A 27,418-nucleotide genomic window follows, 5' to 3' on the forward strand; every position below is an offset into this window, starting at 1 on the left:
ATAGGGCCTCAATGTAATAATGTAGTTACAACAATTCAATAATATTTTTCTCTTATATTTTCTCACAATGAAGATGGAACTTAAGGCTGTCACTATGAAATTGTACCCATTTTTAGTTTGATCTTCTAGGCGATGAATGGTTTCTGTAAGTAGCAGTGGTCCGGTGAGATGCCTTAAAAGGATTTCATGTAGAGTTTTATCTAAATGCCTAATTGGTGAAATATGAAAACCAATATGCTTGTGAAGAAAATTAATGTGTGATGTAGTAAGTTAAAAGTTGATCAATCCTAAATGATAGCTCTTTGTTTTAGTGATCCGTTTGAGATCAATACATCAAATTATCTACTTTTGTGTTTCCCTTCTGTTTGAGGTATATTTGCCAGAGAGTCAGAGTCTGCAACTAACAATTGTCTCTACTTACATCGGACTGATCCTTTAATAGTTTGATTGAGTGTTCATTCTTTGTATGCGCTGAGGCTTCAATTGTCAAAGTATCTTAAGCCTCTTTTGGTCACTTTATTAAAGCATCCGTACTTCTGCATTGTGTAACTTCTGCTACTTGTTCAGAGAAATATAATAGCATTATCACATTATGGTACCTATAGAAAGAAAGGGCTTTCATGTTGACTTGCAATGGAGATCAGACAGTTTTCTAGTACTTCATCACCGGTTATATCTGACTGTCACTTTCTTTTGTTGATCTCCTGCTGTCCTTTGCCTGAGGCTCTCGATGGAGTTAGTTCTCTAAAATATCTTGGTTTCTCATCTCAGATTGTTCTCTACTGAACATATTCATTGCCAAGATTTTATTTAGTTCATTATCAATTTCAGTTTCATTGGTACTTGTGTTATAGCTATAGCATAGAAAGTGGCCAACCAATTTAACCAATTGCTGCTGTGTCGTCAATTGTTTTATTTCCTTCTCTTCCTGTGTGATACTTACAGATTATAAAGTTTGGCTAGGATGGAAAATCTTGTTCTTCATTATGCTTTTCGAATATTTGCTTTCTTTGAAAATGAAAGTTTGACTAGTTTGATGATTTGATCTATAGATTTATGATGCATCAACCAAACCACTTTGTACTTCTATATGGATTCAAAAGTTGTACTTCTATTCGAATCTGATTGAGCTCAGTGGTGACATTGATAGGGATGCGGATGATGATGATGTTACAATATTTGAAAATTCCCAGCTACAAAGATCTACTCGAAAATTCACGTCGCTGCACATTTTCTCTTACCTTCTGTAAGCATTTCTGATTCATTCTTTGTTTTCTTCTTGCTAATTCGAGTGGGTGAGGAAATATGAATTTAATGAGTGGATGAAAGACGTCCTTATCTTAAAAAAAAAAAGAGTGGAGTGGGATGTCTTTGTTTATATAATTGTTATATCTCTAGTATATGTGACCCCAATAAATTGAATATAGTTTACCCAGCTGCATTTTGATATATGTGCTCAATTGACACAGTTTGAGAATAGGTTAGATGTTCAAATGGTCATCGACTTAGTTTAGGTGGTTCGATAAAATATTTAGACGAGTTTTTTGTGGCTATTTATATATTTGGCCTATTAATTAACTCTAACTTTAAATAGTTAAACTATCACTCAACTGTTTAAATGAGTTCGCTTATTGGCTCACGGTTGTGTGAATGTTACTTTCATTGAAGCTCTAAGATTAATAATGATCTTTGAACCATTGCGTAAATACTAGACCAATGACACAACAAAATGTGTGCTTATCAAATCGCAACAACTACTAGCCCCTATCACTTGGAGGCTATGAAAAAATAGATTGTTATTCTCAAATTATCCTCTTTGTGATAAAAGGTTTAGAATATGTCTCTACTCCTTGAAAAAAAGTTATTTTATATATCATTAAAAGAGCTCTAAATAAGGATAAATGATAGACTTCAAACTAAGTATTTTAGACTGGAGGTAATGGAATTTTCTAAATTCGGACTAAAAAAGTTCAAATCCTGAATTCGCTTGTAACACCCGTATATATATAAGAAACAAAAGGGAACAAAATAAAATATTGCAAGGATAACACTAGAAGGTTAAATAGAACATCGGATTAAAGCATGACTTTGAATTCTTCGAAGAAGATGAAGCTATCAATTCTGCCAATTTTTGCTTTTTCTGCTTTGTTTCTTGTTCATCCTTAAACATATGCTTTCTCCTGCACTCCTTGGTACAAATTGGCTTATCACTGCCCATTTAAGTATATATCATCAGAACAAAATACCAATTCACGATAACAATAATTATAAACTTTAGGGTAATAACACTTTTGGTCTCTCAATTTTGAATAAATTTTGATTCGACATATTTAACCTTCAACTTAAATTTTTATCATGACAAAAATTACTTTCTCAATTATGCAAGTTAAAGTGATGATGAAGGAAAAGAAAAAAGAAAAAAAGAAATTAATCAGGAGAATTCTCACTTGTACATGTAGATATTTTGCTCGGGTAACAACTTCATCTTGCAAAATAAACAAAATTCAAGAAAACGGCAGGTAGTTTTCTTTCCGGAACAGGGTTTGATTGGGCTACTAACTTTATTAACTATTTGTGACATGTTTCCTTTGGTTCCATCAATACCTTTTTCGCCTTCAAGTACTACACTTAGTTCTGTCTTGCTCATAACTTTTTGTATTTTTTTTTCTTCAGTATATCCTTCATGCCTGATCGAGTGGTATTTATATACATACAAATTGGTCTAGTTTAATTTATAGTTAGGGCAAAGTTATAAGTATGATCTTATCTGGATTCAATAGTTTTGAGTGAAATTCTAGTAAAAGGAAAAATAATTAATTTTGAATAGAGTAAATTAAATGAATTTAGGCTTATCATAAAATTTGAATCGCGAATCTGATCTCACTTGTAGTAGATTTATCCTTGTTCTCTTATCTTTTGACTTCTCCTAGTCGTCTTCTTTCCTGAATCTTATCTACTAGTAGTTAGATTTTTCCTGTTCTTATCTATTTACTCTTGCTTTGTCATCTTCTCAACTTTTTAAACTTTAATTTTTATGAAAGATTAAAATTGAATGAGATTCAAATTCCAAATGTATAACAATAGTAAAATTGGAAATTACATAGTTTTTCAAATTATTAAAAAGAAAAAAACTCTTTAAGTTCTCATAAGAACAAAACAAAATATTTTTTTTCTTGTTGCCCATTAGGAAAGTGAAACACTAAAGTGAAAGATAAACATTATCCAAAATTGAAGTTAATAGAGCTATCTATGTATGGTTTATTAAGGAATTAAGCAGGTTAATCAAAATGATACTATATATAGTCTAGAAGTAAGAAATGATAGATCATCTTAAACCATAGGACAAAGATCATTTGTCAGATGTAAGTTTGTTGATTAGCTTAAGATTTTAAGTTGTAAATTTTTATTTTTTTTTGTCCAAATTTGTATTGTGGTGTTTGATTGGGCATGGAATTTTGAGAAAAAAGAAATTTTGAATTAACTAAAATTGAAAAATATTTTTATAAATTATGCTCTATGTCTCGTCCACGTTAAAGAGTATAAAGGCTACCAAATAACAAGTCCATGAAATAATTAAGACTACCAATAATTTAATTATACGACTTATAATTCAAATTTAGAAGGGATTTTTAGGTATTCTTCCTAATTAAAAATTGTGGTCTTTCATGTATGTGGTATTCTCGTCATCTTAAATTATGTGATGATTTCCGATTTCGAGAGTCAAAACAAATTATTTTTTAATCACAATTTACTCATTTGTCATTTTAAATTATTAATTATTCTAACCTATATTATTTTAAACGTAGTATTCAAGTATGTAAATTTCATGTTCGAAGACTAAATGATTATATATATGTTCAAATCTAGGGTCAAAATTAAGAGTAATATTAAAGTGGGTTAAGGTGATAGGTTGGGTGGGTGAATTCTTCTTAATGGATCAAAACTAGAAAAAAATGATATGGACCTCTAATAAGAGGCCACGTGGCAAAGCAGTTTTTTAGAAAAACACCGTTAAAAAGTAATGGCATGGATGGACCGGTTTTATAACGCGATGGCATGAATGAGCCCAACTTTTAACGGATGGCATAAATGAGTCATTTTTGATAGTTCAGTGACATATTTGAACCTTTTCCCTAGTCTAAAATAGGTCATAGATATTTATGTGACTATAAATTATCTTAACAATAAGATAAAAATTTAAAGTTAAATTATTTCTAAATAAAGAAGCATGACATTCTATTTTTGTACATGCTAGGAAGAGAAGCATAACAGAGTTTGTACATAGCACACTACGAAAAAGAAAAAAGATTTGGCTACGAAATTTGTCGATAATCAGTCGGCTGGTAGCTTACTATGGTTTTCTAACAATCTGTTACTAACTCGACATTAAATCGAATTAGTGACTGAATTTGTGATGGAATACTAAAGCATTAACATCCAAACTTTCCAAGTTTAAACTAACCTACAAGCAAAATTACAACAACAACAACATACCCAGTGTGGTTCTAGAAATGGGGAACTTACAAGCCAAATTATGTCGTTAAGTTCCTTAACATCAAAATGTTCCAACTCAAGCCAACTTATAAGCCAAATTACCATAACAACATTCCCAATGTGAGTCCACAAATGAGCTTACAATCCAAATTATGGTGTTAAATTATCCGTAGCTAACATAAATTGCAGATAATTCATCACTAATCCGTCATTAAATCAGACGAGGGACACAGTTTGTAATGGAAGAGTAAAACTTTGCTATCACAATGTTCCAAATTCAAACTTAATTACAAGCCAAATTACGACAACAAAAAAGACACTGCTTACACAAAAATGTTGCAGACTAATTTATTCTATCTTCTCTCCTCAAAGTCTAGATTACTACTCCTTTCTTCATAAGTAACAGGAGCAACATTAATGAGATCGTATTTCTCCAGCAAATGCAAAGGAAAGAGGAAGTTTAGAACTTCTGAATGAAGTCGTAGATGTGCTTGTTAATCTCATCCGGCCTTTCTTGGTTGAAAAAGTGAGCTGCACCTTCCAAAGCCACAACTTCCTCCAACAATGGGACATCTTTTCTAAATTCACCATTGTGTATGTACTCTTTAACACCTGGCATATGATAGACCAAGTCGAATTCCCCGACGACAAATTTGGTTGTAACTTTAACTTGAGCACCTTTCCATGGTGCTGTGAGTTCCCAGTTTCCGCATTTCATAAGTCAAAGAATTTTAGGATGTAAACATTGGGCAACTCCAACTTCAAATCCCAAATATACATAAAAAACGTCATTTTCTTGACTAATGAGAACTTGGAGGTCAAGTAATTGACAAAGGGACTAAAGCACTGCTAGCTTCCATTTATGAAGAAGTTGTGTTTAAGACAGTCAAGCAACTAAAAGGTTGGTGTTCATGAACTTCACAATTGTCTTGACTCTTTTCTTTTTTACTCCTTCCTAAGAGCTTCCACCTTTTTTGGTTCCTTGGTGGCTCAAACCCACAACTTTAGAGTTGGAGGTGGAGGATGTTGACCATTCGAGCAGCACCTCTTGTCTACAATTTTCTTGACTTCCTAGAAAACGTAAAAATTTACATCAGTCAATTTGCTATGAGTCGATTACAGATTTGCTAGGTTCAAATGTATGGTCCGCCGTATTGATTCTGCTCCATTCAGATTCGTTTCATTCTAATACCAAGTAATTTGTCTTTTGAGGCAACTTAAGTGTCTTTTAATAGTCTCTGACCAAATTTTCAATATTAGCTTATTTTGAAAAGTACTTTTTCTGAGAAGTATCTTTTTCATATATAAGAAGAGCTTTACAAAAAAAAAGTATTTTTGGAGAGTAACAGTTTGTGTTTAGCTAATCAACTTGAAAAGTAATATTATCAATTTTTCCGGAAGTGCTTTTAGAAAAAGCTACTTTTTTAGCTTATGAAAATTACTTTTTGCTAAAAGCACCCATATTTTTTCCTAAAAGTTCGGCCGAACACCTCAAATCTATGAAATAAACACTTCTTTGAATTTCCTTTTTAAAAAAAAACTTCTAGAAGTTTGGCTGAACAAGCTATAAGCTCGGCCAGCTTCCGTGTATGAAAAAGTTGACTTTCAAGAAAGCATGATAATGTATATCTATCAATTAATTATACCGCAATTCTAAACTAGTTGGTGTCGACTAATATGAATCCACTGTATCTATTCTGTTCTTCTTAGGTTTGTTTCATTCTAATAAGTGCTAAGTAGTTTGTCTTTTTAAGGTAAATGTAAAGATAGAAACTTTCTAAATCACATAATTATTTCTATACAAAGATACAAGTCTCTAAGTGGAACAAAAAGTCTCTTGATAAAAAGATCAAACGTAATGCAATTTTTAAAGCAACTAAAATTCAGAATGACAGTACGTCAAAAATTTCTTAAGAATAGACTTAGCACCAATTGGAGCAAATTCAACTTCGATATCTCCTGGTACCTGCAGGTTAAGATCATAGTGAACTTTCAAATAGGCTGTGCCTACTGGGTTGTAATCTTTGGTTCAATCAATTCAAGAAGACCAACATAATTTTGTTTATTGCCATTTTGTGGCTTAAAAAGATATGTAAAAGCACGGTAGCCTATTATTACTATACAATGAATCTTGCACTTTCCTGGATATATCAAATTTATAAAGCTGTTTCTTTGGTTACTTATATGTCACGAGTTATGGCGATGAAATGCAATAAAAAGGTTGTGTTTAGTATATGATTACAAGGTAAGACTGTTTATAATAGACTCTGTGTGATCTGGCAATCCCCAAATGGCCAAGGGTGGGAGGGGTTCATCCGGATCCCATTTGCCGTAAACTGACATCGTATATACAAGGTCAATACTTCTCTTTGTACATATGGTAGATGATGAACTCTTGGTAAAAATCCTGCCTCTGACGCAGCCCAAACCCCGTGTGCATGAGAGTTTAATGCACTGCCTTTATTTCGGAACTGATTAATTTTGTAAATGAAGTCTTTTTCTTTTTATCCTAATTTGTTGCTCGGACTCTTCAAAAGTGTCAATGGGTGCGCTTCTGATTCTCCAGAAGTAGTTGTTGGGAATCCGACATGGGTGCGGCATCATACAAGTACACAAATCAAACTGATACACAGACAGACAAACAGAGAGAACCTGAAACCTGCAAATATAATAATCTTCCCCATAGAAAGCCTTTACCCTCTCAACAATATTCATCTGTGGGTTCCTTCTGGGAAAATGGACACTCAAATTCAGCAAGGCTTTAACTTTATCTGGCCTAAAAAGGCATAAATGCCAAGCAATTGTGGCACCCCAGTCATGTCCAACAACAAAAACATTATCTTCATTTGGAGCTATGGCTTCAATCAGTGCTACAATATCACCCACAAGGTGAAAGACACTGAACTTTGGAACATCATTAAGGGGTGCACCTGTAGTATCTCCATAACCCCTCAAGTCAGGCACCACAGCACGATAGCCATGTTTGGCTAAGCAGACGATTTGGTGGCGCCATGAGTACCTGTTGGGGAAGAATGTGAATGAACTAGCACATACACAATCAAAGCAAATAGTGAAGAAAAAAAAATAACACAATGATTTAACCAGGTTCAGCGCAACCTAGTCCTTAGGGAAAAGCTGAGAATTTCCCTGTGCGGATGAGCTTTAGTGCACCAGGCTACCCTTTTTTTAGAGTTTCACGTATTTTGATTATCCAGTCAGAAGCTTAAATAGACTAATTTAGAGGTAAACAGAAACGGTTAAGTAACCTCTTCACCACATATTCAAGGAAACAAATTTTGTCACAGTTATTCTTATGATAATTACTCCCCCGTTTCATTTTACTTGGCTCATGTTGACTTGATACACCCTTGAGAAAACTTTAACTCGAGGTGTTTTTTACTAGACTAGCCTTATCAACAATGTTTTTGAACTCTAACTTAGATTCTTTAGCTATTTAATACTAGGGGTAGTATGGAAAGAGAGTACCCCCTCCGTTCCATAATACTTGTCACACTTTGGTTGCATGCCCGTTGAGAAACAGTGCATTTTACCATCATACCCTTTTCAATTCTTTTTAATCACTTCTCTTTAGTTAATGGAAAATGTGATCTCTCTTCAATAAATGAAAACGTGTTAAGGGTAACATGAGAAGAATATACTTAACTATGTCTTGATTTTCTAAAATGACAAGTATTCTGGAAGTATTCTTGTGACCAGGAGGTCACGGGTTCAAGCCTTGGAAACAGCCTCTGACAGAAATGCAAGGTAAGGCTGCGTACAATACACCATAGCGGTAGCTTTAGTGAATGGGGCTGCCCTTTTTTACAAGTATTCTGGAACATCTATTTTTAGTAAGGATGACAAATATTTAAGAACGGAGGGAGTAACAAACCCTCTTGATTTGCGAAAATGAACAAGTAAATTAATACATCTGTTTTTAGTAAGGGGCCAAGTAAAATGAGATGGGGGATGTAGAAAGTTAACATGTCGACTTCTATTTAAAGATAAGGCCTACCTGTCATAAGCCAGTAGATAATAGGTCTTTGTTTAATACCTAACCAATGATCAAATTAGAATCATATCTTATATCTTATAACATGGGTTGACTATTATCATTTCAGGGTTGTACTCCAACTAACATCCCTCAAAGAAAAAGGCAGAACCACCACTACAAAAACATTCATACATCCATTCTTCTATCATCAAACATTTTCATCTTTTGATTAATTAGCTTGTTCCAAAAATGAGCAAATTAGAGCTGGTATTTGTGCCTGCCCCGGCCATCGGTCACCTAGTTTTGCTATGCAAGTTTGTAGAGACCTTGCTTAAAAGAGATGAAAGGCTATGTGTGACAATTCTAATTATAAGGCCACCTCCACTGTGGGATGCCCACATAGATGCCTACATCAGGCGAAGCTCCTATGATACCGAGGGCAGTCAAATTAGATATATGATACTTCCTCAAGTTGAACCGCCATCTTCAGAAGAACTAGCTAAGTCTTTTGAGAATTACATCTCTCTTTTTATAGCAAATTATCGACCCCTTGTCAAGGAAGCAATAGTTAGCAACAAGTGGTCTGATTTGAACATGAAAATTGTTGGACTAGTTATTGATATGTTTTGTAGTTCAATGATTGATGTGGCAAATGAACTTGACATTCCTTCCTATCTTTTCTTCACTTCTGGTGCTGGTTTTATTGGTTTTCTGTTTTACCTGTCCATTTGGCATGATCAAGTTGGGAGAGAATTTAACCGATCTGATACTGATTTAAAGATAGCGGCCTATGCTCATCCAGTACCCTCAAAAGTCTTGCCTAAGTTTGCATTTGTCAAGGAAGGTTACGATTCATTCCACGACCATGGTGTCAGGTTCAAAGAAACCAAAGAAATTCTCATCAACACAGTTGCAGAATTAGAAAGTCATGCTGTCAATAACTTAGCAGCTGATCCTGAATTACACCCGATTTACACAGTAGGATTTCTTCTTGACCCCGAGGGTCAAACAGGTGCGGGAAATTCCAAGTCTGAAGATGGTGAAATCATGAAATGACTAGACCAGCAGCCACCTTCTTCTGTTCTTTTCCTATGCTTTGGAAGCACAGGTAATTTTGAGCCACCACAGCTAATCGAGATGGCAATCGCACTTGAACGGAGTGAGGTTAGGTTCTTGTGGTCAATACGTCTTCCTGTGGACACTGAAACTACAAAATTAGAGGAGATATTGCCAGAAAGGTTCTTGGAGAGGAAAAAAAATAGAGGAATAGTATGTGGATGGGCACCCCAAGTCGGTATCTTGGAGCACAAAGCCACTGGAGCATTCGTATCTCATTGTGGGTGGAATTCGACTGTAGAGAGTCTATGGCATGGAGTTCCAATTGTTACATGGCCGATTTATGCAGAACAAAGCATGAATGCATTTCGATTGGTGAGAGATCTTGAGATGGCAGTGGAGCTGAGATTGGATTACAGGATGCATGATAGTGATCATCGTGAAATTGTGAAGGCAGAGGAGATGGAGAGAGCTATAAGATGCATAATGGACAGTCAAAATCACCTGAGGAACAGAGTCAAGGATATGGGAGAAATTTGCAGGAAGGCACAGATGGAGGGTGGATCTTCTTTCATTTCTCTAGGACTATTCGTTGAAACTATTCTTGATTCCAAGAATTGAGAAGAGAAGATCTTCATATTTTGTGATACTCTTCGGATTAGAGTAGAGGATTAGTGGGTAGGAGTTCGTCCGTAATAGTAGGGAAGAGTGCCTTTGTTTGTATCTGCGCCTAAGTTTCTTGTTCGTGGTGTTTTGATGTTGTCTATGATTTCGAGTAGATAGTTTATATTATTACGTTGTGGGTGTCTTGTTTCTTTATTATCTAGCAGTGTGTTATCTCATTTTGTTGTATGCTTTTATGTTTTTTTGTTTATTATACTGTTATCTGTCCTGAGTCAGGGGTCTATCGGAAACAACCTCTCTACTTCATCTAAGGTAGTGGTATGGAGTGTGTACACTTCACCCTTTTCAGAATCCACTTTGTGGGAATACACTGGGTATGTTGTCGTTATGGTAGCAATAGTATGCTATTGAATCAATTAGAGGTATTGTTACTTTGTATAATCCCTCGCGCTTGGAATGTGCTAGCTCATAATATAGCTCGATTCCCATGTTGGGTTGAAAATGATGCAATGATATCTTATGGACATTTAACACATATTCTGAAGTAATAAAATGCCGCCGTTTTAGAAAAAGAAGAAGAAGAAGAAGAAGAAGTAGTATTGTTAAGGTGTGAGTGTATTTATCCAATATAAGTGATCCCTAGGAGTTAGGCCTCATAACAATAATTGTATTGATATGGGACTCGAGCTCCATACCTTGCAATGGACCATAGTGAACTATCTCGCTCCGCATCCGTCTCGCAAACCTGACAAGAATTTTCTCAAGTGACTTTGATATCATTGATACAATCTAGGAAAGTTAGCTATTGAATTAGGAGAATTCAAGTCTACATAAGTCCCACATCAACACATTTCTATACCAATGTGGGACTAAAGTCTCATACCTTGCAATGGACCATAACAATTTGTTATAGACCAAACAGGAAAATCCAACCCAAAAATTAGTCTGATAGGTAGGAGAATCCATTAAGTCTATATTTAGCATTTCTCTTTTATTTTTTCTTTTTTTTTTGCTATCTATTCCATTTCTGTAATTCTTTTATTTTCATGAAAAAAGATTTTTAGGTAAAGATTTAAGGATAATTTAGTTATTTTAAATTTTAATAGAAAAATGTTTATCAACACCTTTTACCATATACACTAACCATTTATTATTAGTTTTGATATTTTTATCTAAATATGTAACTATTTATTCACCTAAAAGTATTTTTTAGCGCGTAATGCTCATCAACTATTTTTACTGGATCACCTAACTCATATGAGCTCTTAATTTGTTATGGCTATGTTACTAGGGGGTTTGGGCCATAGGTGACAAAAGAGTTTTAAAATGAGGTGTAGGTGACACAAGTCTTAATTATTAGGTGGAGGTGACAATTACTTTATTATGGATTAAGAAAGTTGAAAAAGTTTGAAAATAACCTACAAGTTTTTAAATTTACACTTTGATCCAAATGTTAGCCTATATAACGGAAAACGAAGGAAAAAAAGACGTCTTTCTCTCTCTTTTCTCACCCTTTGTTGATTTCTCTCTCTTAGCGATTTTTGTTGTTCATTGTTGCTGCTGCTTCATTCATCATCTTCTGCTTCATTATCATCATCTTCTACTTCATTATCATCTTCATCTTGTTCTTGTTGACCATTTGTTGTTGTTGTTACCGCTACTGTTGCTATTTGACCAATTTCTTAGGTCAAATTTTATTTCTAACATCACTTTCCACTTTGGCATTACTTCATAGGAGACATTGGTAAGTCCAATTATGATTTTTAGTTGAATTTGTCATCTGGGTAACTGCAATTGTGTTGTTTTTTTTCAATAATGGATAGAACCCAATCATGAATCCAACATAAAATCCATTTGTTTAAACAGATAAATCATCTGTTGCGACAGATGAGACATCTATTTCAAAGGAAGACTGATATGTTGGATTCATGTTTAAACAGATGGCTCATCTGTTGCAACATTTGACATATATGTTGCAACAGATTAGTTACCTGTTGTAACAAAACCTGAACATGATTCTATCAATGGTTACAATAGATTAATAACCTGTTGCATCAGGTAAGTCATCTGTCGTAACAGGTTATCTGTTGCAACTATCGCTCATCTGTTGGAATCAGCTTCAAAGGTGATTTAGTTATAACATCAATTCCAACAGGCGATTCATCTGTTGCAACAGATATTCAGGCCCGTAACATGAATCCCAACAGGTAAGAATTTGTTGCGACTCATCACTTACCTGTTGCAACAGATAACACATCTGTTGGGATTCATTCACGGCACTATGAAATCACTATCAACTTTTTTTGACAAATGACTTTATTTAGGTACCACTAATGGAGGGATTAATAACAATAAGGGTGGATTGTCATGGTCATTGGGTCGAGAAGAGAAATCGATATGTATGGCGTTGGAAGGAGGGTGAAATGCTAGAGACGATAGCTATGACGGTCCAAAGTGATGTTTCATATGATGATTTTGTGAACTTAATCATTAGTTTTTGTGGACTGAATTGTCAACCGGAAGAATTCCCCATCAGCTACATGCACAACTCCTTTGAAAATCAGAGGGTACTGCCTTTCAAGATAACCGATCAGGTTCGGTTGCGTTCTTATCTAAGTGATTCAACCAGGCCGGTGTTAAGGGTGTACATGGTTGAAAAGACGAGAGAGAATGAGAACCAGAACGTAAAAGAAGAAGAAAAAGAAGACTTCTTTGATGATAGGTTGGATGATCTAGACATGAATATTCCAGATGATGATCAAACACCTGCGTCCATTGATGCGACCAATACGATGTGCAGTTCTTCTCAATCGACACAATCTGGAAATCTTCAAGAAGACAGGACCGGCTTTTTTATTGGAATGTCATTCAAGGACAAGAATGAACTATCTAACACTTTTTTATTTCTTGCGTGAAAATAGATTTCAGAATAAAGAAGGTGATTAATTCGAGCAGTGTCTTTTGCTTCAAATGTGCTAATTCGAACTGCAAGTGGTGGTTGAGAGTGGTGAAGTACGAAAGTTCTGACAGATTCGTCATTCATAAACATGAAAAGCATCACACATGTGGTTCGGAGCACATCTCAGGCCAAAATTCTCACGCCACAGCAAAGGTCCTCGGTGAATATTTCAGGAGTAGTTTCCCCAATGGCAAAGGCCCTTTAACAAGGCTTATGGCCAATCAACTCCTTATGGATTTGGGTGTCCGGGTCAGTTATTGGAAGGTATATATGGCCATGGGGATTGCCAAGGACCTGGTTCAGGGGACACTCGAGCATGGGTATGAAGTCTTGGATACTTACCGTTACATGATTGAGCCCACAAATCCCGGAAGTAAGACGACATTGCATTTGGATGAAAACGGAAGGTTCAAGTATCCTATGGTGCTTGGATTCAAGGTTTTCGACATTTGAGAAAAGGCATAGCCATCGACGGTACCTTCTTGAGGAGCAGGTATAATGGAGTTCTGCTAGCGGCGGTGGCGTAGGATGCGGAGAATCACATCTTTCTTGTCGCTTTTTGTGTAGCGAACAAGGAATGTGATGCCTCTTAAGGATTTTTTTGAACAACTACGATGCTGCGTCGAAGATACCGAAGAGTTATGTTTTGTATCGGATAGGCATCCAAGTATTCCAAAGATGGGTTCACTTTTCTTCACTTCAGCTTACTTTGGTTGTTGCATCAGACATCTTGGAGAGAACATTCGAAACAACTATCAAAACGAATGGGTCGTCACCCTTTTTTATAGAGTAGCTAAAGCATATAGTAGAGAGGAGTTTTTAGACTATTTCAATCAAATAGCGGATGTAAATCCCAAGGTAGCAGAATTTCTTGCTCGTGTCGGTTTCGAGAGATGGAGCCGAGCATTCTGTCCAGTAAATAGGTATATTCTTATGAATTTAATGTCTTGTTTGATTTACAATTTTAGTTTGACGTCGTACTAAGTGATTCTTTTCTATAGGTACAATATTATGACATCAAACATAGCCGAATCGGTGAATTCATTGTTTGGCGATGAAAGAGAATTTTCCATCAAGGCTATGTTTGAAAAAATAAACGAGAAATATAGCGATTTTTTTAACGAAAGGCATGTGCAGTTCAAGTGCCCAGAAAAAACAACCCGATTTGTTCTCCAAATTGAAAAGAAAATATCAACGAACATCAGTTTGGGGAATAGGTTATTCTCTCATAAAATAGTTGATTACAAATTTCGTATCACCGGTTACGGTCATGCTGCCACGGTCTATCTTCAAACAAGATCTTGTACGTGAGAGTTTTTGACTTGGACAAAATATCTTGTCCACATGCTATGGAAGCCCTTCGAGCTCAATACAACCATAAATATGGACCTGAAGATTTCGAGCACTCCTCTCAATATTATTCGGTGGAAAAATATGAAATGACATATAGTGGGCATATTACTCCGGTGCCTCCTAAAGAATCTTGGGTTGTTCCAGTAGAGCTTATGGGGAGATTACTACCTCCTCCATATATTGACCCGAGCACTATCAAACCGGGAAGAAATCCATATAAAAGGAGGCGTGGAGTTGGAGAATCATTTTCATCAAGAAGAAACAAGTGCTCCATATGTAAGTGCGCTGGCCACAAAAGAACTACATGCCCGAATCATAATCCACCATGATCGTTGTAATTGTAGAAACTTGTGTTGTTGTTTGTTTGTTTGTTGTGGACTTTTATATATTTAACTCATTGTTGTGAACCTAATGTTATCATTTATTATATATAAAATGTCTTTTCTTTTTAAATAACTTGTGCATCAATAAAATGAGGCAAAACATGAACTTAAATAATACAGCAGACCACAATTATTCTCAATAGTTGCACAAACAACTGGAATGCTTTCCTCCAACAGATGAAAATCTGTCGAAACAGATGGATAATCTGTTGAAACCCAACAGATGACCAATCAGTTCCAACTGTTGAAAGAACTCAAAAGCCAAAATTGCTACTGCTACTGGATTTAACATTTCCTCCAACCGTCGACATGTTAACATGTATTGGATTAGAAGAAAATAGAATGAAAATTGCATAGGAATTAAAACACCAAAGTCTGACTAAAAGTAAATTTTTCATTGAATGAAAAATAAAATACATTAGGTATAGATCCAATATAGAAAAATTAAAATACATACGCTAAAAGAGAAAACACATTTTAATTATTATCATCATCATCATCATTAATGACAGCCGGCCAATCAACTCGCAGCAGCAGGGCTCTCATCATCCTCTGCATCTCTCTGAACATTGTCGCTCTCACAGTGACCAACTCGCTCTGCAGGTCATTAACCTGCCTTTGAAGTTCCCGCACTTTGTCGCGTGGAATAGCAATGTCTGAAAAAAGATCAGCCATATCTAGAACACGCATGAATTGACAAATGTAAAGAAAAATGTTCACAATGTAATACAACGTAAACGACCAACTGCTAAATTTATGCTAGAAAAAAACTTACCTCAATGAGAAAGGAATATGCTCTTTGAAGAGAAGTGGTTGAAGATTTGAAGATGTCACACGAAACAAAAAAATGCAAGAAATAAATAGAGTTGAATGAAGATTGAGGGACCTATAATATAATCTGGACATGTCAGGCCAAAAGGTAGGACTGTTCAGCTCCATTGTATTAATTACATTCAAACTGGTGGCGTTTTATTTTCTGTGAAAAGTCGTGACTTTTTCTTTTACACTAATTACTTCTTACCTTTTCATAGTGGTTTGAGACTCGATAGAAGCCGTTATTATTGAGCTATTGCAATAGATTGTCCAACATTTGTAACAGATTTAGCATCTGTTACAACAGATGGACGGATTGAATGTGCAACTGATGGCTGTCAAAATAGATTTACCATCTGTTGCAATAGATGGTTTGTATATGCAACAAATAAGACATCTGATGCAACTTATGTATTATCTGTTGCAACAGATGTACAATATGTATAAGTTGGAGAAGATGTTTTGATATCTTCTGACAGCTAATTCATTAGTTTCAGTTTCAACAGATGGAGTATTCGATTCATTAGCTGTTTTGAATGTGTGAGAAAAAAAGTCTTCACCTCTTTTTAATAGTCTCTCCGTTATGTATTAGTTGGGCCCCATGGGCTTGGCACACCAATTAATAAAAATATAAATTAGGTGATTGTTTTTCCAAATTGGCCTTATTAATTATGATTAGAAAGCATAAATGGGAATAATATACTTTATGTAGTCATTTAATAATAGGGGTAATCTTGAAAGAATATAATAAAATTCTCTTGATTTTATAAATAGGAAAACTAAATTGAAACAAACATATTTAGAAAGAAGTAATCACATCCGTGCTGATTAATTAAAAAAAGTCAGGTCTATCGCAACAGATTTACCATCTGTTGAAACAAATAGATTATCTGTTGCGACAGATGGACCATATGTTTAGAGGAGATGTTTTGATTTCTTCCAACAGCTGATTCGTCAGTTGCAATAGATGGAGATTTCGATTCATCAGCTGTTTTGAATGTGTTAAGATAAAAAGTCACGACTCTTCACACCTCTATTTTAATAGTCATCACATTCGTGCAGATGAATAAACAACACTGACATGTCCTGATAGGGTAGGAAGAATCAGATGAGTGCAATGGATCCCATTTTCATGCATGCGAGTTATGTATATTATTGATCAGGCTACAGTGAAGATACATAAAGTGCAATAATTTTGTGAATGCAGTTTTTTAACGATGATTAGACACTGATCCTTCAAACAAGATCCTGAATTGTACAGTTTAGTTTGATAGGTATGAACTGATAAGGCCGAAGGGTTCCAAGAAGGTGGTGTCGATACCCCGTTACAATTTAATGACACTTTTTATGCACGTTTTTTTGTGTCAAGTTTGGGGAAGGGTTCGAATTTTTGGCGGTAGTGTAAATATCCAATAGTGATTGGACCGGTTTTAATGGCACAATGGACTTATTGAAAGGCCTCCGAAGCCTCGCAATGCAGCAAACAATGATAAAACAATAGAAATTCCCTTGGTCCAAATTTATATGGATGGATTGGTGGAGGAGACTATTATACAGCAGAAGGTGTTTGGGAGAAAACCTGTGTGGAAAGAGGGAGGTTGAGAAGGCCATATATCATCTTAGTACTTGTTTAAGAGGATACAGAGGGTCAATTCCTCTTGAACATTCTTCTTTTTCTTCAACGACTAATGAATTTTCATTTTTGGATACACTTTCACATTCGCATCTCATCCAATTTTTTCATTTTTCATGTCAATTTCATAAGTTAATTTCGCTACATTTTCCTTCCGACCCTGTGTATCCTCTTAAACAAGTACTAAGATGATATATGACCTTCTCAACCTCCCTCTTCCCACACAGGTTTTCTCCCATACACCTTCTGCTGTATAATAGTCTCCTCCAATAACCCATCCATATAAATTTGGACCTGGGAAATTTCTATTGGTTCTATCATTGTTTGCTGCATTGCGAGGCTTCGGAGGCCTTGCAAGAAGTTCATTGTGCCATTAAAATCGGTCCAATCACTATTGGATATTCACACTGTCGTCAAAAACTTGAACCTTTCCCTAAACTTGACACAAAAATATGAGCATAAACCGTCATTAAATTGTAACGGGATATCGACACCACCGTCTTGGTCCCTCAGCCTTGCCAGTTCGAACTAACAATCTTAACTATAAAATTCCATATCTTGTTTGAAGAATTAATGCTAACAGGTAAAGAATAAACATTCACAAAATCATTGTACTGGATGTGTGTTTTCATGATAGGTTGATCAGTAACACATACCTCCTACATATGAAGTAGTTCCATCTGTAAGCAGCTTATTTCTCTGAACCCATCTTTACTCTAGCCTTAATGCTGGCCGGGCAAAAGTGGATCCAATTTCACTTTCTTTTCTCTGCAAACAAGAGAAATACATTTGATGTCAAACAAGAGAAAAACAAAAAGAACATTACAAAAGGGTAACACAAAATTGAGTGAATCAACAGATGACCAATATGATGCAACAGATTACCCATCTGTTCAACCGATGAGGCATCGTTTGTAAAGGATGGATGACATGTTGCAACAGATGGACCATCTGTTGGAATAAATCAAACCAGCCTTGCTGCTGGTTTGATTTCTTCAAAAAGTTGCTCCATCTATTCCAACAGCTGATTCATCAGTTGCAACAGTTGAGAAAACTATTGCAACACCACAAACAACAACATCAACAACAAACAAACAAACAAAATAACACCATATGTTCTAACACCATCCATAACACAAACATCACATATTCCAACACAACCATCACCCCCAACAACAGCACCACCACAGTACCAAATAAATGACATAAAAAAAAAACTATACCGATAACAAGGCTTTTTAAGTTCTCCCAACAGATGACTTTTTTTGCATATTTTAATAAAAACAACGGCTTTTTTTGCATATTTTAATAAAAACAACGGTTCGTTCATTCAAGACTTAAAAGTCACATTTCTTTCAATTTTCTCAATAAATAGTAAACTGGTAATGGGTAAATCATTGATAGCAACATATGTAAATAACTAATTTAAATGACATACAAAAAAGAAGACAAGATGAAAAGAGCAACTTTGAACTATACCTGCAATGTCAAAAAAGCAAACAGATCAGAACATCCAGTTCAGTCGAGAAAAGATATTGATTGGTTGAGATCCAAAGGATCCTCATTTGAAAGAAGAGAGAAAAGAGAGGAAAAAAAGAAACAACAAAGATAATTGAGAATAAAGAATAAAAAAGAGTTATGAGTTGAGTCTAGTCTAGACTACTTTATGGCTGAAAGAGAGAGAGTTCTAGATGTGAGGGTTTTTAATATTCATTAATAACTTTTGAGGGGCACGAGGAGACAGTGACATTGAAAAGACCAGATAAGACTAATCACTCAGGAGATTTTTGAGTTATCAAAGTTGTACCGAGTAATATTTTTTACCGCCTTAGTATTTTAACTATTTTATCTTGGACAGGAAATACCTAAATTGCTTTATAAAAAAAGGATCAAAAAATATTTAAGTGCAACAAATGACTTAATCTGTTTGATAGTTTACAACAGATTCGTGATCTGTCACGAAAAATGACGTAATCTGTTTGATTGTTTACAACAGATGTGTAATATGTTGCAACATATTACCTAATTTGTTTGATTTGATCCAACAGAAAAGACATATGTTGTAACATGTTGAACATATGTTTATATATAATTTCAATTGAGTTCATATGTTAGACTAAAACCTTAATTGAATGTGAGTTCTCATAGGGTCAAATACAACTTTAATTGAGTCTTTTGGCAATTTCATGATGAGACAGTACTGCATTCCTCCGACCAGAGTCATCGATCGATCACTCTGAGCCGAGTCGATTCTTACTACCTCATATGTTAGACTAGTACCTTAATTGATTAATCTAGGACTAGGGTACTAATACCTTGATTGAATAATCTGGGACTAGGGGTGAGTTCTCATAAGGTCAACTACAACTTCAATTGAGTCTTTTGGCAATTGCATGATGAGACGGTACTGGGTTCCTCCCGACTAGAGTCGTCGATCGATAACTCTGAGTCGAACCAATTCTTACTACCTCATATGTTAGACTAATACCTTAATTGATTAATCTAGGACTAGGGTACTAATACCCTAATTGAATATAGGGTCAACTACAACTTCAATTGAGTCTTTTGTCAATTGCATGATGAGACGGTACTGCATTCCTCCCGACCAGAGTCGGCGATCGATCACTCTAAGCCGAACCTATTCTTACTACCTCATATATTAGACTAATACCTTAATTGATTGATCTAAGACTAGGGGTGAGTTTTCATAATGTCAACTATAATATATGACAACACCTATTTGATAATTTACAATAGATGGGTAATCTATTGCAACATATGACTCAATCTATTTGACAATTTACAATAGATTGGTAATCTGTTGCAACAGATGACTTAATCAGTTTGATAGTTTACAACAGATTGATGATCTTTCACAACAAATGGCTTAATCTGTATGATAGTTTACAACAGATGTGTAATATGTTGCAACAGATTACATAATCTGTTTGATCCAACAAAAAAAACATCTGTTGCAATAGGTTGAACATTTGTTTATTATAATTCAATTGAGTTCATATGTTAGACTAATACCTTAATTGAATGTGAGTTCTCATAGGGTCAACTACAACTTCAATTGAGTCTTTTGTCAATTGCATGATGAAACGGTACTGCATTCCTCCAGACCAGAGTCGGCGATCAATCACTCTAAGCCGAACCGATTCTTACTACCTCATATGTTAGACTAATACCTTAATTGATTAATTTAGGACTAGGGTACTAATACCTTGATTGAATAATTTGGGACTAGGGGTGAGTTCTCATAGGGTAAACTATCGATTAATCTAGGACTAGGGGTGAGTTCTCATAGGTTCAGCCACAATAGATAGCAGCGCCTATTTAATAATTTACAACATATGGGTAATATGTTACGACATATGACAATCCATTTGATAATTTACAACAGATGGGTAATCTATCGCAACAGATGACTTAATCTGTTTGATAATTTACAACGGATTTGTAATCTGTTGTTACCTAATCTGATTGATAATTTACAACAGATGAGAAATCTGACGCAACATGTTGAACATTTGTTTTTTACAATTTCAATTGAGTTCATATGTTAGACTCCTAAATTGATTAATCTAGGACCAGGGTTGAGTTTTCACAGAGTCACCTCCTAGAGTACTCGGTCAGCTACAACTTCAATTGTTTTTATATGATTTTAAATACTACGCATATATTTTATGATTTTAAAAATAATTAAGATCATTTCGGACCAAAGTAATATTTTCAAAACTACTTGTCATTCTTTTCCAAAATACAAATCAACCCATACAAAACATTTCATCATTTCAAATCTCGAGGTCTGGCTCTTTCTCTCCCATTCTCACTCAACAATACAGTACAGACAATAACTACTCAATAAATTTTCTCAACCCTCCACAACAGATCACTTTTCTTCTCATTTTCGACCACATAGGTATTATTTTCGACATCATTCTTGCTTGTATCAGTCATTTTCTTTGTCTTCGTAGGCAACGGAGTTCGAGAAGAGCTCTATATTTTTTTTTCTAAAAAATAAGGGCTTTTAAGTTAATGATGAAAAATAAAACTTTTATTTGTATTATATTCAAGAATGGGTTTACAATTTTGAGTTTTGATGGTAAAATCATAGGAAAAACTCAAGAAGTCCCTAGTTTCCATCGCAGTGTTATGTTGACTGTCGTGGTATAGTTGGATGGTGTTGGTGGGGTGGTGGTGGTGTTTGTGGTCGTCTTGGTTCCACCGGTGGTGGCATTGGTTGGTGGTGTTTGTGGTGGTGTCGGTATTCATGGTGTTTGTTTGTTTGTTGGCATTGGTTGGTGGTGTTTGTGGTGGTGGCTGTTGGTATATCGGTATTCGTGGTATTTGTAATGTATTTTTTAAAATCTATGCATACATCAACTGTAATGTAATTTTTGCTTTCCTTTGTCTGTAGGTAAAACATGTCTCCCAAAAGAAAAGAAGTGAAAGTGGATCAACGTCTGGCCACTCAAAAAAAAATACAGTACAGAGGGATTCGAAAGAGTATCCTGAACAATCTCAGTCAGGGAAAAGTGAAACTGAGGAGAGATGTGAAAACAACGTTGAGGGAGGTGGACAAGGGTCCGTAAATGGTGATGAAGAAAATGAAAGTGAGAAAGAGGAGGAATTGGAGAGTCAGAAAGAGAAAGAGGATGATCATCAACATAATGATAATGGATCACCGACGGGGCGTTAGTGAATATCGACATCCCAACATGATCCTGTCAAAACTTTTAGTATTGACAAGTTTGAAGTTGCGATGCCGATAAATGACCCAGAAGGAAAACAACTAACTAGTCAAATTGTACTTAAATGTCAGATAGGGAAAATTTTTGAACATTTTATGAAAATTATGAAGAACGAAAACATAGGCGGACTTTTTAAGAAGAGCTACTTTGGACGATTTCTTGAGCTTCCTGAGGACCCCTCTGCCCGTATCCATTTCCCTATGATGATGGTGTATCGTCTTCTCAAGCACATGATCAAGTATACGGGGGATGATAAAAATCCGGAGAAGGGGGGTAAAAGAAGATGGATGAAATCTGGATCAACTACTGTGGCATGCCTGTTTGTTTTGGCTTGAAAGAGTTTGCCATAGTGACGGGCCTGAGATGCCATCATCCAGAAGGACCACCACCTCGCAAAAGATCCAAGGCAAGAAAATGCAAGGGAAAAATAGCTGAGTTGTTTGACATTGCTCAACGTGGCTACAAAGCATCGGATTTGTTGACAGATCTCGAGGATGAAACAATACCAGAGCAGTACAGGAGCAATTGTGCTTAGTTTGGTTTGCCCATTTGGTTATATTGGGAAGATACGTCAACAAGGTCATAGAAGATGATTTGTTGGCACGTGCTGAGGATTTTGATAAATTCAAAATCATCCCTGGGGATATGATAACTTCTACTTGACTGTCCAATATTTACTGACAAATTTATCCTTAGGGACGACCACATTATACGGCTTTCCTTGGGCTTTCATGGTAAAATTAATCACTAATTTTACTCATCCATTAATTTATATTGAATATAGTTATTATGATTTTTTTACTTGCTTCCTGTTTACACTTTTTAGGCTTGGGCATTTGAAGCCATTCCTCCCCTCCGAAAGTAGTTAATGGATTACCCGGATGAGGTTTCTCATCCAAGGATATTTAGGTGGTTGGCTGCAAAGAGCAACACCAATATTAAGGAGGCTGATCTATTTAACCCTTCGGATGATGCAGTAAGTCTTCTTCAAGTAAAATAATTCTACTCAAAGATTTTAAGAAAGATATTGAACAGATGTTATATCTGGTGCATAAGATGTTATATCTGATACACCAGATGGGACATCTATTGCGATGGGGTATATCTTGTATCAGATTACCGATCTATGACTTTGGTTCTCTGAACCCGACTCCTAAAAGATTAACCATCTACTGTAAAGTATGCAACAGATGTTTAATTTGATAACATATCGTTCATCTGTTGGGACGTAAAGATCCTCTGTTGCATAATAGATTACCCGTCTTGTGCAGCTGTTACAACATATGATTGATATTTTGCATCAGATTATCCATGTGTTGCTCTGTTTCTCTGAACCAGACTCAAATGGATTTTAACCATATATTGCAAACTATGCAACAGATGGGTCTCTTTTTTTAAAATGTAGCCCAACTGTGAAAATTATTATATTTTACGATTTAAATGCATCTATCTTTTTTTTGGTTATAGGTTGTGCATCCATGGATCGTGCCTACTGAGGAGGAGTCGGTGATGACTCCTTATATTACTCTAGGTCATGTTGATACTATTGCAGACCCAACGGTGGAGTTAATAAAGAATGAATTGGCTAGAGCAATAGCCATAAGAAGAGCAGTTAGGCAAGGTCAGCCTAATCTGGTGGAGTTGTCGGTGTTGGTGGAAGGCATATTGATGCTGCTACCACTCGTGATGATGAGCATGTTGATGCTCAAGAAAGAATAAATATGTTTGAAAACACCCTTTTTCGCCCTTACACAGGTCCCTCTCACCCCTCTTCACCCTCGTGTTCTCGTTGCGAATGCGATGAGTGCAAGGACAGACAGGATAAACTCTTTGAAAAAGTAGAGGCTATCCCTAAAGCTATCGAGGAATTCAAATCCAAAAGGTGTGTCATACCATCCAAGAAAGTCAGGGAGCCACACACTCCTACAGCGTTGGTTAGGAGAAAGAAAATAGCAATTAAAGACGTACTCTCTACTCGGAAATCAAAAGAAATTGCATTTCCTCCCTCTCCAAAAGTTGTTGAAGTTCCGGGGCCAGTCAAGAAGGTGGACATATACGCGGAACTTGGCACCGAAGAGAAGAGGGATCTACGACAGGCCAAGAATGCCAAGCCAGGCGCACTAGATTACCCCAGGCCTCCCTTTCCCACCAAGACTTCCAGACTATGACTGATATGCGTATGCCGTACGAGGACAAGGCAAGTTTTCTTTTCCTAACCTAGCCCTTCTAATCTACCCCATGAAGAAGAAGCCACACAACACATTTCACATCTGTTGCAACAATTGGCTATACTGGTGCAACTGGTTGTGGTTCTGTTGTAACTTATTATCCATCTGTTGCATAAGTTGCGTTGGATTATTGATTCAGAGAACCCTATGCAACAGATGGACCATCCGTTGCATTTTTACAATTACTAACCTATTTAAAAATTGACTTCTTATCTCATAACATGTTGACATAATTCTCTATCTTATGAGGAAAAGGCATTCACATACCGGGAAGCTTATGACGCTGCCGATTAGATAATGGACCTCAACTTCTGCAAGAAGCTCAAGGATAGGTATGATCAACTCAATGGAGAGGCGTAAGCCCTTGGTGTGGGACTTAATTTCCTAGTTCCTACGTTGGTCTTGGATGAAGAAGAAGAAATGTTAAGATATGTTAGAGGGGACAGGCCAAATCCACACGGCAAGAGCTGGACCAACGCAAAAAGGATTCTTGCAGTTATTAGCGTGAACGGCATGCATTATCGGGCTGTTGAGATACTACTCTAGAAGGGAAAGATCAATGTTTATGACTCCAACATACCTCTCGTCGACGATTTTGATCTTTTTCTCCTCGTGGAGCCACTGATGGTGCTATTTCCCTCTTGTTGAGGGAGAGTAAACTGATGAATCATTTGCCAAAGGAAGTGTTGATGAAGAAATCATGGGATTTTGAAGGTCAAAATAGGGGAATGATCCTTCCAAAAGATAATGTCGCTAAAGCAAGCGGCTCGCACACTCTTGCACACATCGAATGTTTGCTGACCGGCACAGAAATGGCCGAGCCAATGACTTTTATGTGCGACTACGCTGTGGCAAACCTGCAAGAGGTCTGGGCTTATGGGGTACTAACTGGACGCTTGAAGCCTGTGTATATAGAAGAGCCTGTGAAATAGAAATTTTTAATTTCAAGTCACCCTTCACTTTATTACATATACATGTAGTAGCAATAATTTTTTTCTGATGAAAGTTGAGTTTTTTATAATGCAATAGATTAGATTGTCAATCTGTTGTAAAATATCTTTAATCCGTTTTGGAAGATAGTTTATCTGTTGCAATAGGTTGGTCATCTGTTGCATTACGCCGATGTTATTTCTATGAATAATCTAATAATCTAAGTCTAATCTGTTGGAACAGTGGGAAGACCTGTTTGATAATTTCCATAGATGACCTAAATTTTACAACATATGCCTAAATCTTTTTGATATTTTCCAACAGTTACGCTTGAATATCCATGTGCTCATCGACAACAAACTAGTAACAAATACACACACCACCATGAAAATTTCAGCAATTAGGCTTCAATATCCATGTGTCCAACAAAACCAAACCAGTAGCAATAACGACAACAATGTAGTATCTTCTTGCTCAATTTTATTTCTCTTCATAAACCTTGACTTTTTTCAACAAACCCCAGATTACATGATTTGCTTGTGAAGAGTGTCGTTCTTCATACCAATCAAAGTAATCGCATCCACCCAATTTCTATAAAAAAGAGAACACAATTATAAGTCAATAATTAATTAATTAATTAATTAAATAAAAAAAATATTACCTTTGAAATCTTACAAGTAAAAAACCTACGACCCAGATTTTGTTGAGTCCAAGAAGTCTGTAACAGAGCTTCATGACCACACTTACAATAGTAAAAATCTTTATCACAAAAAATAATGGAAGATGCGTTCGACATTGTCAAGGTCAGTTGGAAAAAATGAAAGTAATAATTTGAAGAATTTGGATAGATAAAAGAAGATGATGATGAAGAAGAAGATTTGGGAATTTAGGGTTAAATTTTAGGAGGAAGATGAATATATAAGACAATGGGGGAAAAAGTGACCGTTGGGGGCCAAGTGACGGCAAGTAAGCGAAATGTGTCAGGACTGACACTAACACATTTGATGCCTATTTTATTTTACGTGTTTAAAATGAACATGTCTACTTGATGCCTATTTTATTTTAGGTGTTTGAACTGAACACCGTCGATGGATTGTACCTTTTTTATTTCAATTCACTTTAACCTTTTTACACATAGTGGAAATTTTTTATGTCCAACGAAAGTTGAATTTTTATAATGCAACAGATTCTCCATCTGTTGTAACAGTTATCCTACCTGTTCTTACATATAGTTTATCTGTTGCAATAGGTTGGTCATCTGTTGCATTATCTCAATGTTTTTATCTAAAGTCCATCTATTGCAACAGTGGGAAGACCTGTTTGATAAATTCCAACAGATAACCTACGTGTTGCAACATATGTACAAATCTGTTTGAGTATTTCAATAGATGTGTCGTCTGTTGCAACAGATAAAGTCCATCTGTTGCAACATATGTCTAAATCTGTTCTTTTTTTAATAGATGTGTCATATGTTGCATTTTCTTGATGTTTTTATCTAAAGTCCATTTGTTGCAATAGTGGGAAGACCTGTTTGATAAATTTCAACAGATCACCTAACTGTTTCAACATATGTCTAAATCTGTTCGAATTTCCAATAGATGTGTCGTCTGTTGCAACAGATACATTATCTATTGTAATATTTGAATCTAGTATTTCTTTTCAATTAATAAGTTCAAATCTAAGGAATAAATAAAATTTGTAGATAAAATAAAATAAATCGAAGCCTTCATAAATTAGCTGAAATAAGTCAACGAACAAATGAAATGTAAAAAAATTGTTATGGGTACAGATCTCAACAAATACATCAACAAAAATTTAAGTATACTGCCAAGGATTGCTTTGACAAGCTCAAGCTATAAAGATCTACTCAGTATGGACAAGTTGTTCTTTATCCGGTGCTATGGAATTCGGCTTTGCTCGTCGTGGATCTTCATTGTCTGTTGCGTATGGTTTCTGCACTTTCTGTTCTCCGTATTTCCATAAAAAGAGTAGCATATTGTCAATGTTATTTAGAAGTAGCTTCTTCTACCTCTACCTGGATAGCCAGAATTGGTCAATGCTAATCATGGAGATAAAACAAAATGAAAAAGAATAACTCATCTCTTCTAGAAAATCAAATAGGTATTCATCCCATTTTAAATTATCCCAAACATATTATATTTCTGTTGCAATAATGAATCAACTGTTGGGACAA

At 35.7% G+C, this 27,418-nt stretch overlaps 1 protein-coding gene and 1 pseudogene across 1 annotated transcript; one reads left to right on the top strand and one right to left on the bottom strand.

Annotated features, from left to right (window-relative positions):
• The window catches only part of LOC107853671, a 40,085-nt pseudogene extending 29,699 nt beyond the window's left edge, over nucleotides 1-10,386 (top strand).
• On the bottom strand, nucleotides 6,371-7,831 carry LOC124898634 (bifunctional epoxide hydrolase 2-like). The gene is made up of 3 exons (XM_047412277.1): nucleotides 7,761-7,831; nucleotides 7,147-7,513; nucleotides 6,371-6,460 (listed from the first exon to the last, which is right to left on the bottom strand). Exons 1-3 carry the CDS (start codon nucleotides 7,829-7,831, stop codon nucleotides 6,371-6,373), a joined length of 528 nt encoding a protein of 175 aa, XP_047268233.1.
• Nucleotides 10,387-27,418: the final 17,032 nt, after the last annotated feature.

Source organism: Capsicum annuum, chromosome 5 (genome assembly GCF_002878395.1).
Source record: "Capsicum annuum cultivar UCD-10X-F1 chromosome 5, UCD10Xv1.1, whole genome shotgun sequence".
NCBI lineage: Eukaryota > Viridiplantae > Streptophyta > Magnoliopsida > Solanales > Solanaceae > Capsicum > Capsicum annuum.

What these genes read in the sequence shown, in the direction of transcription:
- LOC124898634 (XM_047412277.1), bottom strand. Translation starts at nt 7,831, where the DNA reads ATGAAACGGGGGAGTAATTATCATAAGAATAACTGTGACAAAATTTGT. An exon ending in CTTGAATATGTGGTGAAGAG is followed by an intron (nt 7,514 to 7,760) that starts GTTACTTAACCG and finishes CTTCCCCAACAG; the next exon opens with GTACTCATGGCGCCACCAAA. An exon ending in ATTATATTTGCAGGTTTCAG is followed by an intron (nt 6,461 to 7,146) that starts GTTCTCTCTGTT and finishes CTTAACCTGCAG; the next exon opens with GTACCAGGAGATATCGAAGT.